This window comes from Gymnogyps californianus, chromosome 5 (genome assembly GCF_018139145.2).
Source record: "Gymnogyps californianus isolate 813 chromosome 5, ASM1813914v2, whole genome shotgun sequence".
In the NCBI taxonomy this organism is placed as follows: domain Eukaryota; kingdom Metazoa; phylum Chordata; class Aves; order Accipitriformes; family Cathartidae; genus Gymnogyps; species Gymnogyps californianus.
Genome location: NC_059475.1, coordinates 3,219,326 through 3,233,931, shown reverse-complemented (window position 1 = coordinate 3,233,931; position 14,606 = coordinate 3,219,326). Strand labels below are relative to the sequence as shown.

General features: G+C 39.1%; 1 protein-coding gene across 4 annotated transcripts in view; it reads left to right on the top strand.

The window, feature by feature from the left end:
- Nucleotides 1–14,606, top strand: part of CTTN (cortactin) — a 28,013-nt gene that overhangs the window by 1,317 nt on the left and 12,090 nt on the right. The window contains exons 2-11 of one of the 4 annotated variants that reach the window (XM_050897183.1): nt 2,031–2,114; nt 2,552–2,625; nt 3,990–4,119; nt 7,449–7,559; nt 8,253–8,307; nt 8,821–8,931; nt 9,799–9,909; nt 10,521–10,631; nt 11,897–12,007; nt 13,749–13,804. In XM_050897183.1, coding sequence (XP_050753140.1) covers nt 2,031–2,114; nt 2,552–2,625; nt 3,990–4,119; nt 7,449–7,559; nt 8,253–8,307; nt 8,821–8,931; nt 9,799–9,909; nt 10,521–10,631; nt 11,897–12,007; nt 13,749–13,804 — 954 coding nt within the window. Of the gene's footprint in view, nt 1–2,006; nt 2,115–2,551; nt 2,626–3,989; nt 4,120–7,448; nt 7,560–8,252; nt 8,308–8,820; nt 8,932–9,798; nt 9,910–10,520; nt 10,632–11,896; nt 12,008–13,748; nt 13,805–14,606 lie in introns of those variants that run through there. The other 3 variants (XM_050897186.1, XM_050897185.1, XM_050897184.1) reach the window with 3 other exon arrangements.

Here is a 14,606-nt window from a genome sequence, read left to right as displayed (position 1 = left end):
AGAAACCAGGTGGATTCTGGATTTTGTAAGGGTGTGCACGTGAAATCCTTCTTTCCTTCGTTATTGTTTGTGAGAGTTTGAGGAGGAAGCAAAGAAATCCAGACTTAAGGATCTAGCTTTTGTTCTTTTAAATGCCCAAGCATAGCTGAATGCACAAAGCAAAACAAAACAATCAAGTGAATGCACGAACCAAGTACTTGAGGGAAAAAAGTTGTGTTTTGCACGAAATACATAGAGTAACCATGCGCATATGTACCTGCACTTTAGCTCTTGTCATTTGAATTCCATTTCTAAACCACTTGCGGAGCATACAGTGTGGTGGAGCACGGAGGGTGGGATACAAGCTGTCCCGCTTAGGAGTGACCACAGGTTTGTGTTTGGTTACACGGTTAGAACTTGGACCCCACGTTGAGTTTCATTATTGAGCTGGTTCAGTTCCGCTTTCCAGCGATTTCTATTATAAATATGTAGTCTCATAAGTTTTCTGGATATTAAGTAATTTAATAAATGCTAGTTCCTTAATTGCCATAGGAATTTGGAGATGGGACACCTGAAGAAGCAGAAGGGGGAGCGTGCTACTACTTTGTCAGGATGTCATCTGCTGTGCTCTTACACCCTCCTTCGAGGCCACTCTGTCATTTGCTACCTTGGTGTTTGACAATCAATTTTTCAGATGCTCTCATTCTTGTTACCAGTCCTGAAATTTCTGAAATGCTTCATAAAACTGGCTCGTCAGCTTATTCTGTCAGGCTGCAGAGTAAGCAGTGGGTTTTTTTGCTGTGCACTTTACCCATGGATTATTAGTTACTCATTTAAAAGGGAGTTTTCATTCCACCTACTGGATTATGCTTGTGTAAGTGAAATAGTCTATGATAATCATCCTTATAATCTCTTCTTAATTAGAAAGATAAAGGTAATTGGACAGAATGATGGTATGTTAAAGAACTGAACTCTAGTGGAATAGCAACGAAGAAAAGAAATCCTTCCTCTGACTCATGTACCTGAAAAAGCTGGGAGAACAGAAGGCTTTTTTTGTTGTTTTTGTTTTGCTTTTTAGAATTTACTTGTTTTGATTTACCTAGAATAAAGGCTATAAAATAAAATACAGCCACTAGCACCAGGCAGGTCAGGGATTCTGCTCACTAGTCACGTTCCACAGTGTTAATTAAAAGCGTCCAACTTGATACTCCACAGGGTATGAAGTTTCCAGAAAGTGAGATGCCCAAAATCGTTAGCTGCTTAAAAGTGTTGAATGTTGTTTCTAGATGTTATTGCTTGCCTTTTTATGACTTTTGCTTCCTGCTGTCAGTACTCTGGCACTCGCCCTCTGTTTCTCCTGAAAGTCAGACAAGACACTTAAGTTTGGGTACGTATTTCACAAGGGATTATCTGAGAAATGCAGCAACTCTTGTACTCTGTTGTTGCAGGCAGGTGGACTAATGTCTAGATTGCATGCAAATTCTTACAGTTGTTTGCATGCAAATTCTTACAGTTGTTTGGATTTCTTACATAATGCTGAAACTCATTACACAACAGAGGAAACGTGTAGGTTATACTGCCTAATAAACAATATTATGCTCATCATTAGTAATGGCTGGGAAAAAACCAACTATTCCTATGCCTTAAATATACGCATTGGATCTAGAATTAGCGACAGTCTTTGAAAGTGGATGTTGATTTGGAGACCTGTTTGAAGAGAAGTCTTTCAGTGCAGTGAATGAAGAAAAGACACATATTAATTTGGGCAAGGAAAGACTTCCTTGTTTTCTTTGAATTCACATCAGCGATTGCTCCTAACCTTTTTGCAGTGCCAACAGGAAAACAAAAAGGAGTTTTCAAACCAGCTTGAGAAGACAGCCTGAGCGCCAATGGTCAAATCTGCTTTCACTGCAAATATAGCTTCTGTTTATGTGGCTAAATAACATACTTTATTGGGAATTTTGGATTGCGTCTCCATCAGCTTATATGTAACATAAAATGAGTTGACATGTAAATGGAGTTTGACAGTGCTTCTTCTGATGGTGTTGCAGATGTGGAAGGCTACTGCAGGCCACACCATTTCTGTCCATCAGGATGACGGAGCCGATGACTGGGAGACAGATCCTGATTTTGTGGTATGGCTTTCGAATTTTACTGATTCAGCAGAAGTGCGTTCCATAACACGTTAAAGAGTAATTCTTCAGGATGGGGGCTGTGTCTCAGCAAAATAAAGCGATAGGAGCATATTCCTGGAAGGAGGGAGAATTAGTGTTTTGTGCCTGTGAGTGATTAACAAAACTACCTTGTCTTGGCTGGGTACTGCAGGGAAGCCTGTATGGAAGAGATTTGCGTCAAGAAGCAGCAGCCTCTTGGGGCTGAACATGTGCTCTGTGCATTTCAGCAGGGGACAAAGCACAGGGCTCACAGCAGAGGAGAAGTGAAGGTGGTATTAACTACTTTTCTAACTCTTTTGATCGTGCCAACTGCTGAAGGCTTTTGCTGTGAACTGTGAAGTGCAGATAACTAGTAATGTCTTTGGATTTTTAACTCTTTTTGTGTGTGTCCTTCACAGAACGATGTGAGTGAGAAAGAACAGCGCTGGGGAGCTAAAACTGTGAAAGGATCCGGCCATCAAGAGCACATCAAGTAAAGCAGCTCTCTTTTAGATTTATTAATAGTCACAATCCCAGGCGACTTAACTCATGTTCTCGCTTACTTGTATCTTCATAATTAAAACAAGAATCTCTGTAGAAGATTATTTGCCAGATTGCTGGTCTTTCAAATATGTCAGCATCTTCAGATCTGAATTTAAGATGAGAACTATGGTGTAGGGACTCTTAAATCTTTCTTTGTAACTGGAAATGTTACTTTTCCTGCCTCTTTGTGTCTGGAAAGTTTCTTTGTTCTGTTTTGGTGCAAAAGCCAATGCTGCCAGGGGAGAAGTTTGGGTTGGGTGATCTGAGCAGCTCCAGTTTGGTACTTTAAGGATACATTTGGTCCCTTAATTCTTAGGCTTTGTTTAGAAAACTTCTACCAAACTCATAAAAATTCTGGCAAAGTAACAAATTGAGCCCTCTGGCAGAAAAGCAAATGAATGCATCAGGAAGGGCTATGTGAGACAGAAATGATCCATCTTCTGAGTCTTGTAGTTGTTACGAAAAGTGTCTAAGACTTAACTTCAAAGCAGATTTAGGAGATCTGTGATTGTGATGTTCCTTTTGGTTTTGCTTGTGTATTTCTGGGGCATCAACCCTCGTGGTATAAAGCTAAGAATAACTGTCATCAGTGTTGCAAACGGAGAGAGACTGAACTATGTGGCTTACCTCAGGGATCAATTTTATTGTGCCCTATTTGGAGTGCAGTGGGGACGCCTACTGGCTGAATTACGCCTGAGGAAGCTTTCAACTCAGGTGGGAAGTGTTCTAAGGTACAGATTACCGTCTTGGTGTATCCTTCTTGTATGTAGCCTGCACTACTGTAACTTCAATTCCTGCATATTGCAAGGGAACGCTTGGGGAAGAGGAGGTGCGTGTCTCCTTGCATCTTTATTTTGTCTTACACTTGTGTCCGGAATGCTCAGTTAGAATTAGAGCCCGTTACCATAGGGACTGTGTGATAAGAGATGACCCCTATTCTGAAAAGTTGCCATCTAAATAGAAAGCATTGGAAAGAACTTAAATTAGGATATGAGAAGAAGATATGTTTCAGGCATGTATAAATTCTAGCTAATTGATTGTTCAAATAGCAAAACACCCTTCCATGTTAGTCTTAAAACCAACGCTTTTTTTTTTTTTTTTTTTAGACAAAGTTTTGCAGTGGAATAAATTCTGTTTCTCAGAATACGGTGAAGTGCTTTGTGCACTGAAAAAATGGGAAGGGCTTGAAAAATACAAGTTGTCCAGCTTTTAATTAAGATGATACTTTTATCATCTTTTTATTTTGCATCTTTTTGAAGTTATCTTCTGAAACTTTCTTAGTAAAACTTGCTGCTTAATTATCTGTCTTTAAAGTATTCATCAGCTGAGAGAGAATGTATTCCAAGAACACCAGAACCTCAAAGAGAAGGAGCTTGAAACAGGACCAAAAGCTTCCCATGGCTATGGAGGGAAATTTGGCGTTGAACAAGATCGCATGGATAAAGTAAGTATGAATGCTTCCCTGGGATGATATTATAAGCCGTGCCTTGCCTTGCCTGTGGCTAGCACGACTATATATGAGTTAACCTTGTTAAAGGTGCAAAGTTGTTCCAACTTTGCTAGGTTCGGAGACGTAGAAGCTCAGATCATGGCATAAGCTACATATAGCGGTGGCTCATTTTGATGGCAGATGCATCACTCTTCCAGTGCTCTAACAAGGACAGTTGTAACTACTACTACCCAAATCTGTCAGACCATCATGCTCTGTTGCCCAATTAAATCAAGGTGCTCTTACAGAAAGAACTGAACTAAAGCACTTGAAGCATCAGGAACAAGTATTTCAGGTGGCAAATTAGGAATCTGTGAATGATGAGAAGTTCTGGGATGTGCAATGGCCCCATGTGTTTTTGTTTGATGCTTGCTCTGTCTTTAGAGCAAGTCTGCATGCTTATGTCCTGAGTGGATTCCCCTGGAGTCAAGCTTCAAGCTTCTAAATGTATATTTCTAAATTAACAAAGTACTTCATGCATAAATAAATCCAGTATTTTTTTTATTTCGATGCTGTGCCAACTCTTCTATGCATATAGCAGTTGCCAAAGAATGAAGAAAAGTGTGTGCTGCTGCTTTTAAATTAGAGGGCAGCTCTCTTAAACAGTGGTAAACTGTGAACAGTGACAAGTAATCCAAGTATTTAAAAAATCATTGTACTTCAGTCAGATGGTAATGTTTTACATAAGGACTTGTTTTACATAAGGACTTGATGGCTATTTAAGTTACACTCTATTAACAAAAGAAATGATAATTCTTAAGGTAATTCCATTAGCCATGTGATCATTAGACAGGCATATCAACTTCTGGCTAGTTTCTTTCATGTACTCTGTTAAAATAAGAGCCAAACTGTTTCCTGAACAAGAATGATTTTATTTTCTTACTTCATTTACTTTCTGGGTTTCTAGTAATTTGGCAGCCTTAAATTTTTGCTGGATTCCCATATTCCAGAGTAAATTGCTGTATAATTCTCAATGGGCCTGTGAAATAGGCTAACCTAACCTTTGAATCTGGGAAAGGAATTGCTGAGCAGATTCAACCATTAGGCCTGTTCTGCAGCTGCGTAGCTCTCTAGTGTCAGCAGTTTATCCCTCACCTGTGTCCATGGGAAAAAAGAAAGAAACAAAAGTGAGTACCGTTTCCCGTAGGCCAGAATAAATCATCAGGAAAAACATGATGGTCATGCCCATCTGAGTGATACTGGTGGCAGGAGACGTTCGTAATTTATTTTTTTAATAAAGCTTTCTTCTTTATAGTTCTAAAACCTTCTCACTGAGATCTATCCTTCACAGGTATCTGTGGCTCTGTGCAGGTGTGCTAGTATTAAGGCTTGACTCACCTGAAGTAAATGAGTGTTACTGCAGTGTTGTCATGGTACAGATTTTTGCTGCATTTAGGACAAAACTGTGATGCTGACTTAGAATGAACAGTTACATCATTCTATATGCCAGACCTCCAAAACGGATTTAAAATGTAGCGGAGTGTTGTGCTGAGGAATTATGAGGACAATTTACTCTGAAATACAGATTTCCAAGAAAAATCTTTTTCTAAGTCTTTTCTAAAAAGGGGTATGTTGTAATGCTTGGTATTGGATGAAATGCAGAAAGTTCTGGTACCACATAAAGAAAACAACATGCTTAAACCTTACCTACCTCAATTGGTATGACAAAAGAGAGATCATGTAAAACCACATAAAAACTAGAATTTTCAGAGCGTCATATCTTCCATAAACGTAATGGGTAACGGGAAGAAGAAAGGGAGCTGAGAGCCTTTTCTGTCACATTTAACAGTTATTCTACTACAGAACACCTGCAAAATGAACAAGAATATGACTGTTGCAGTCAGGAAAAGAAAGGAGCTTTTATATTGCTTATAAGTTAAGGTAGTGTCCTATTATTGATATCCTTGTTCTGTTACCTGACAATTACTTCAGCCATTATGTGCAGTGATGTTTTGCTTTCCTAAGTGCTGGGAATGTCCCCTCCGCCAGCAACTGTGGTTAAAAAAAAAAAAAAAGGCAAATACTGTAAAAGCCAAGTTACTTACGGTTTTTAGACACCTTGTGTCCTCAAATTAATTCATCTTGGTCCAGCTGTCTGATACTGGTATCAGATAAGCAGTTTCTCATTCCTCAAAGGTCAGAGCTTGGGGCAGCTGCTTGGAGGGCGCTCTGCTGCAGCCGCAGACGCCGGCTGCCCCGTGCACGGGGACCGGTGCTGCAGGTGGTGGTGTTGAGTCAGGAGAGGTGCTTGTCACAGGGTTGCAGCCTCTCGATCTGGACACGGCTGTGTGCAGCAGGTTTATAGGGTCTTCTCTTTCTGCCTCTGACAGGAATTGTATGCATTGGAGCAACAGACTCAAATGTTAGATTAAAGTGGCAAGTTGCAAGTTGCTCTGGCCAACTGGACGAGAAAAAAACATTTTTGCTATGTTATGTAGCACCCCTCAAGGTGCTAGACTCTAGCATTGATTCGAGGATTTAGAAGGGTGTCCTGGCACTAGATTAGCATAACACTAGCAAACGCTATCTGGATGTACTTTCGGGTGTGTAATTACATGTCCTTGTGTCTTACCTGAAGCCAGTCACAGTGTGAGGTAACTGCGCCTTGGCTTGCTGTGTTCAGCTCGAGTTCCAGGGACAGGCTCAAATTGGAGACTGTGGGGCTGGGATGCCTTTGGCATGGGGAGCTCTGTCTTGATGTGGATGCACTGCTTTCATGTTGCGATGCCATTTTGCAAGTGAGGAGAAAGTATAGAGAGAAGATGCCTAATTTTGATTTATGCAGAAGATCAGGGTGCCTCTCTAAAAGAATATCAGTGGAAAACCTAGCTGTAGTTGTATTTGGTTGCAATCTAGTATCAGCTAAAACAGGTCTGTAGCTATGTGTCTAAATACAAAGCTGTGTATTTTATCTGGAACTAATCCTTATTTTAAATTCTGCATGGACACCATCAAGACTCTGTCTGTATCTATCTTGTTTTCATTCCTGTGCTTTTGAAGTAAAAATCCAGAGCATAAAACAGTCTTCATAAAATACAGTCATTGCGGTCAGACTCTTTCTTGGCACTTCCCTTGCTTAGGCTGTATTGGTAGCACGCTGACAGTCTTGTAAAGACTTCCCAAGTGAGTAGCAACTTCCAGGGAAGCTAATTTCAACAGGAAGAGTGGCAGTGATGTCTGTTTGTAACAAAGCTTATCCTCAAGTTACTTGGTGCAGTATTTTGTCTTACATACAGACCTGTATAGAACTGCTGGCTGTTTCTGAACTTTCCAATTTCTTTTAGTCAGCTGTTGGACATGAATATCAATCCAAACTTTCTAAGCATTGCTCCCAAGTGGATTCAGTGAAAGGGTTTGGTGGCAAGTTTGGAGTACAAACCGATAGAGTTGACCAGGTAAGCAATTTCATCTCATGCTGCAGCTACTCACAGTAGTTGAGTTTCTCAGTTTGTACGTACAACTGAAAAATTCCAATACCTTAAAATGCTGGTGTGGTCTGCTCTTCCTGCTGTATTTGAAGTTTAGCAGTAAACTAGCACTGACTGTTACGGAGATAAATTACTGTTTAAAGCAAGATAGAAAAAAGCCCTTATGGGGAAATTGAGATGAGTTGAAAAGAAAACTGAAAAGAGATGTTAAAATATGCCTTTTAGCCAGGCTGTGTTCTTTGATGAGGATAAAATCAGCGTGAATGCTACAGAAGGAGGGATTTAGGGATGGTTTGTCCTGTATCGCAACATAAGCTACTGGGCAGGATAATTGGTGTCCTGTTCCAAGACTGTGTAACAACCCCTGCATGGAAATGCTGAATTCCTGTTGTACTGAATTGGCAAGACTAGAGTATGTTGCTAGTACAGTTTGCTTTGGCAAGGGGTGACAAAAACCCTTGCCATGAATACATGTACTAAATTATCATGTAAATGAATATGGCCTATAAGTTAAGTAGGTATTTATGCTCCTGATCAAGAAGGTCAGAGCAGTAGGGAAAGATACAGGAACTTTCCGTGCTGTTTGTCCACTGAAGTGCATGCAGTTTTTCTACTAATGTCTAACTCTTTGTCACACATGCAATTTTATTTCTCTTCCAGTCAGCTGTTGGGTTTGAATATCAGGGGAAAACTGAGAAGCATGCCTCCCAAAAAGGTAAAATGGTGAAGTGGTCACCTCTGTAGACACACGTTTTTTATAAATAATAGAATAGATCTCTATTCTTTTACTGTTTGTAAAAGACCTTGTTTAGTGAGGCCTCCACATGATGTTCTCAATGAATCAAATGTTGAGGGGTTTGGGTGGAAGAGAAGATGAAAAAATGAATTTCAAAGCAATTTCATGAGTTAATGAGATTTTAAGACAAGGAAATAGCGTGTCATCATGAGTCTTACTTTTCTTTTAGAAGTGAGTTTCAAGGACATTTTAGAAAGACTAGGAGTTGTTCTTTGCTGTATTGCGCCCTGTTGGAAATAGGGAGTAGATGTAAGAGGAACCATCGTAAGACTGTTGCCCATCTTACTTTCTGTGTTTAAAATTAAACTTAATTTTGTGTGCTAGAGAGTAATAGTTCTGAAATAACTTTTTTTTCCCCTCAATTGCTCGGATATGATGTTTCCATTAAAAGCTTCTTCATTTCATTTTTATTGTGCTTTACTCTCAATGCAGACTACTCAAGTGGTTTTGGTGGAAAATACGGAGTACAGGCTGACAGAGTGGACAAGAGTGCCGTGGGGTTTGATTATCAGGGTAAAACTGAGAAACACGAGTCACAGAAGGGTGAGTAGACATACGTGTGCGTGGGTTTGTACTCTGATGTAGTAGGCATTCATGATAGGCAGTGTTGTAAAATACTGGTTTTTCACATCTGTTGCACTCCTAACCTGCTGAAAGTTAACACTGAACAAAATTTATGTTGCTGAAAACTTTGACTTCTGAAAAAGAAACCTAAAACATCGGTTCTGACTGGTTTTAAGCGATGATCCAACTGCCGTTACTTTGGAAGCAGGGCACATAGGTTTGTCTCGAGGTTTTTTGCAACTTCTTTTGAAAAGCTGTAGATTAAAGTACTGAGACTGTAGGCAGTTTAACCACAACAGAGAAGCATTTCTAAAAGAATCAGCTGTTTGTAGATTAAATCATTTATCAGAGTTGGTAGTGTTTAGAGTTAATATTGTGTTGCTAATTGGGTTTCCAAGCATATCCGATCAAAAATCAACCATTTTATTGAAAAATTTTTACATTTTTGCCATCTGTTTTCTGTTTATCTCAAAGAAATGTTTGCACTCTAGAAATGCTAAAGAGAAGAAGGGGGTGTTTCTTTAAAAGCACCCAGGCTGTTGCTGACATGGTTTTTGAAGTTCACTTTGCTATAAGTGTCTTAAGAATTTTATCAAGGAGTCAAGTACCACAGTTGCTGATATCGCCCAGCAGTTGAACTACATATGATGCCGTTTTATTTTCCATCCTGAGAGAATGTATTCTGAAGAATTTATGACTTCAATGTCTGGAATCAAGATTAACAGGGGATGTCAGTGCTTCTTTTAATACATAATGTAATGTTAACAGGTCTGATTATCACAATTTTTCAAGGTAATATTTTGTTACTGAACGCTTACAAACAAAATTCTTCACTCTTATCTCTAGATTATTCCAAGGGCTTTGGTGGTAAATATGGTGTTGACAAGGACAAAGTGGACAAAAGTGCTGTTGGCTTTGAATATCAAGGCAAAACGGAAAAACATGAATCACAGAAAGGTTTTTATTATCTTATTTAAAAATACTAGTTCAAATCAATCAGCCCTTTAAACCTGGGAAAAAATATTTTGTTTGGGGTTTTTTTTTTGTGGTAAATGTGTGTTTGCCCTTTGTGTATGCAGATTTTTGTTTCCCTTAAATGAAAAGGAAGGCATTGTAAACTGTCCCTGAGTTTCACAATCTGATTTCCAAGGGACCTTATGTCCGATTGGATGTTATTGAAATAAATGTGTAATTGCACAGATCTGTGGTATTCAGAGGCAGTATCAAGTCCTTTATTATTTATATATCTACGTTGCGCATATATATGTGTGTGTTATATGGCTTTAGGTGGAAAGTGCATCAGATTCTTCAAATCTTTGAATATTACTGAGTCTGTATGCTGTAACCTTCACTGAATTTGTGGTGCTTCCTTGCATCGTGATCCTAGAGTTACTGAACAGATATCCTTTCCCTCTGTTGAGGTAGTGTAGCAGGGGGGGAAAAAAGAGTGAAAGATAGTATCATTGATGACAGGGCAGCTTATCCCATAACATGTTACTTGTTTTTTTATTCAATACTGTTTACAGTCATAAACTGCAATAATGTTTTCTGAAACTTCATGCATACAGATTATGTAAAGGGGTTTGGAGGCAAGTTTGGTGTGCAGACAGACAGACAAGACAAATGTGCGCTTGGCTGGGATCACCAGGAGAAAGTGCAGCTGCATGAATCCCAGAAAGGTATATCAGTTCACAATTCTTTGCCATTCTTTCTGACTTCCCTCATTTTGACTTTTCTCTTCCCTGTGTGAACTCTCCTCCCCAGTATCTTTGGCCACAGCCTTACAGTAGCTGACATGAGTCTCCTTTTCCTGTGTTTGAACCGTTGCTGTGTATTGGTTGTACTGGTGTCTGCAAAGCAGGTTTAACACACCTGATACTGAGTCCCTGAAAGTTCAGAGTTAGTGATAAGTTCTCACTGGAGAAGCTTTATGAGTCTGCAGGTAGCCTGGATTATTTTTTTCCTTTTTCAGTTGAGTTGTGCAAACCACAAATGAGCAATTTCTTTGTACTTTCTACAAATAATCTCCTTTTCTGGTTTCTGTTATGTATACCTCTGTTTTCCTGCAGGGGAAATCTAATATCTAATGCTGTCCTTTCTCATTGCCTGTGAGGTACCTATTCCTATGAAATACTGGTACCCGTGCTTCTGGTACCCAGAAGAAAAGTTGCAAAATAACGATTGCTCCCCAGCCCTCTGCCTGTCACCACTCTTAATGGGTGTCACCACTCTTAATTTTTTTTTTAAATTAAAGAAATTAACAGTGATCCTCAGAATATTGTTCTGTTGGAAGCTCCAGCAGATTTGTTGTGAGAGGATTACTGGAAGCCCCCCTTTTTTTTTGTGCCCTCATTTTATACCATATATTAAAATGACTATTCTGAGGCAGCAGTAGGGCATGGTCATAGCTTTTGTCTGAGAGGTTTTTTTTCCTCAAGCTGTGTGGCAGCAGGTATATTCCTTCTTCCTTTAAACAATGCGGTGTAGGAATATCTGGAGGATAGTCTCTGTGGACCCTGTCTTAACACGTCTTTAAAAGTCAGATCTCTAGTGTACAAATGTTAACCATGCTGATGAAGGAAGCTCGTTTTATTCTCTTGTATCCTTTTGTATGTTGTTTTGGTGAACATATTATGTGTGTGTGTTCATAATGTTGATCAAATGCAAGTGCATTATGCAGTATGTATGAAAAACGTTGAGAAGTGCTTTTTTTCTGTGACTTCAGAATGGTGTTCTTATGTCTGATAAATCATGTTGACCTCTTCCTAATCTCAAGTGGAAACTTCTTTTGAATTTGCTCTTACAAAAGTGTATTGAGATTTTTTTTTCACCATCCAAAATTATTGGTAATTGAAAACATTGCAAAAATTATTTTGAATGTCTCTGACTAAACTTCTTTTTTTTCCCTCCCTTCATTTTAATTTATTACATGTGGCTTTTTCAGACTATAAGAGTGGTTTCGGAGGGAAATTTGGTGTACAGACAGAAAGGCAGGACCCATCTGCTGTGGGGTTTGATTACAAGGAGAAACTAGCCAAGCATGAATCTCAACAAGGCACCGTTTTCACTTGTTACTTTCTTAACAGTGCAGCCACTTCTCACACAGTCTTAAATAGTTGTCTGAGTAGATTGATGCTAGTGATGTGCAGACACTTTCTTGCGCTTCTATTCCTACATGATCTAGCAATGTTCTTCCATTTTATTCTTAAAATGTTACATAAAGCAAGCCTGTATTCAGGAAACAGATATCCAATGTTTAGTTAACAGCTCTACAACATTATGCATTTAGTTAATAGCTATACATACAGTGTGATAATAACAACATTATTATTAGTATGATGTTAATGACGTCGTGCTTACCAGTTTTAGAGTCTAAATGTGAAGTTTTGCCTGGATAAATTGGTGGAAAAATATTCAGATAAGGACCATGCATGTAACCATTAACAAGCAATGGGTTATGGCAAGATCATTTTAAAATGACTGTAGTCTTTAAAACAAGAAGTAGGGAATGTTTATGGTTCTTGGGTGAGCAAATACTGTTATAATGCTCTCTTTATTCATTGTGAAATAGTTGGGGTACAAACCATGAATTCCTGGTTTTCCGTTATCTTAAAGTGAGAAGTCTGGATCAGGAAAATGTAAGTGTAGTATATTTATTCTGGCTGAAAATACATACAAAGCTGAAGAAAATGAGGTTGTTCATTCTGATAGTCAATATTTTTCTGTGCTACAGTGACACAAATTTGAACTTTTAGAGTGTCAGATGTGCCTTAGCAGAGCCCAAGTACAAACACTGAAATAGCTGGCTAGGGGACCCAAGTGGTTTTGGGGCTGAGAGGAGAAGAAGTAATTGTAATTGTATTCCAGGGACGTATAGGAAAGCCTGTCCATCTACAGAGTCTAAGGGCACATTCCTACAGCTCACTGCCACCAGAAAGAGGTGTTTTTCCAGCCACACACTCTTGCTGCTTCTGTTGCACTGGCTCTGGTGCTCGTCAGACATTTCTCTGAGTACAACTCACTAGAAAGAGCAGAAAGTTACTCTTGTTAGGGTTGGTTTGTTGTTTTTCTTGTTAATGCTACTAGCGAGTTAAACTGATTTTGGAGTATAACAAGCGCTAGAGTCAGCATCAGGTGAGAGAAAGAGTGTGCAGCTCAGGGGTGGTACAGAATAGCATGGCCACCCCATTTCTGTGGTGGTGAGTTGTTGCAGGCTCGTGCTGTCTTGTGGAATTGCCCCTTTCCATGTGTAGAGCAGGAGTTAGTACCAATGACTTTAATGTTCATCAGTTGGGTATCATGACCAAATCTACTGGAATGAGAAATTTGTTATATTTTCCTGCCATTCATAGAATTTACCAAGTTAAAGAGAAAAAAACACCTCTGTGGTCACCGAAGACTGGATATCGCTCCTTTGAGCAAAGCAAAATGGCTTAGGTTATATGATTACTGCAGAGGGCTAAGAATTGGTGCTGTGAAAGGCTGTGTTACAGAAGTGATGCATTAGAAGGGCTCATCCCTTATTCCTTGCTTGATACCTTATCAATCCTCAGCTTAATGTTTACTCAAAGAATGCATGTGGCCCACAATCTGTCATCTGCTGGTGTACCTGAAGGCTCTTGCAGTTATGTATCCTTTCTGCATCAAAAAACAAGTTGCATTTTCTTTGGCGGCTGTCACTGTATCTCTGCATGCAGCTGAAATGGCTATTTGCATTGGAAATGGCTATTTGCATTTGGCAGAAAGATGGGAGGGACAACAAACTCTCTACTCTAACCTTTTTATCCTGCTTTTAGATTATTCGAAAGGATTTGGTGGGAAGTATGGTGTGCAGAAAGACCGGATGGATAAGGTAAGTTGCTTAAAAGAGCCATGACTTAAATAGTCTGTAGGGATACAAAATAGTCTGGTTAGATCTGTAGTGTTCAGCTCTTTATTTCTGGATACTTCTCCAGTCTAACAGTAGAGTTCTGTGATTTTTCTAAATCTTTAAAAAGCAAGTTTATACACACAGAGCTGATGCCAGTTTAAACACATGTATGTGTGTACATATGTGTAGTGTATATATATTTAAGTAGGGAAAACTGAAGCATGGAAATGAAAGAATAGCAAAATTTATACGAAAGAATGAGAAAATCCATTAATTCTGCAATTTCTGTCATGTCTAACAACTAGCTAATGCCTTATATCTTGACGATATCCTTTTAGTGGACTGCTTAAAATAGGTGTCTGATATCTACCAACTTTGCCCACTTTGATTATCAGGGACCTTCTCTTTAGGAGCATTTGTTTTAGTATTCTATAACAGTGAAGGATAGGGCAGCTGATACCCCCTTTCTACCTGTCCATTTTTAAATTTAAAAAACTAGAAGATGAAAAAGTCCTCACTGAGATTTATCTACTGAATAAATTTACTCTCAGCTTTATGTAGGACATTTAAAAGTGAGAAAGTAGCAGAGTTTGAAAGTCTGTAGGATTTTTTTACTTCTGGCTTCGGGACTCAAGACCATTCATTTAAAAAAACCCTCATATTTTGAATACTGTTCTCAAAATACTCCCTCTGTTTTAACAATATCTGCTTCTTTAAGGGAACTGGATGCTTTTACCTTGGTAGAAATCCTGCATAATGTGGATTAGAACAGCAACAGCTACAC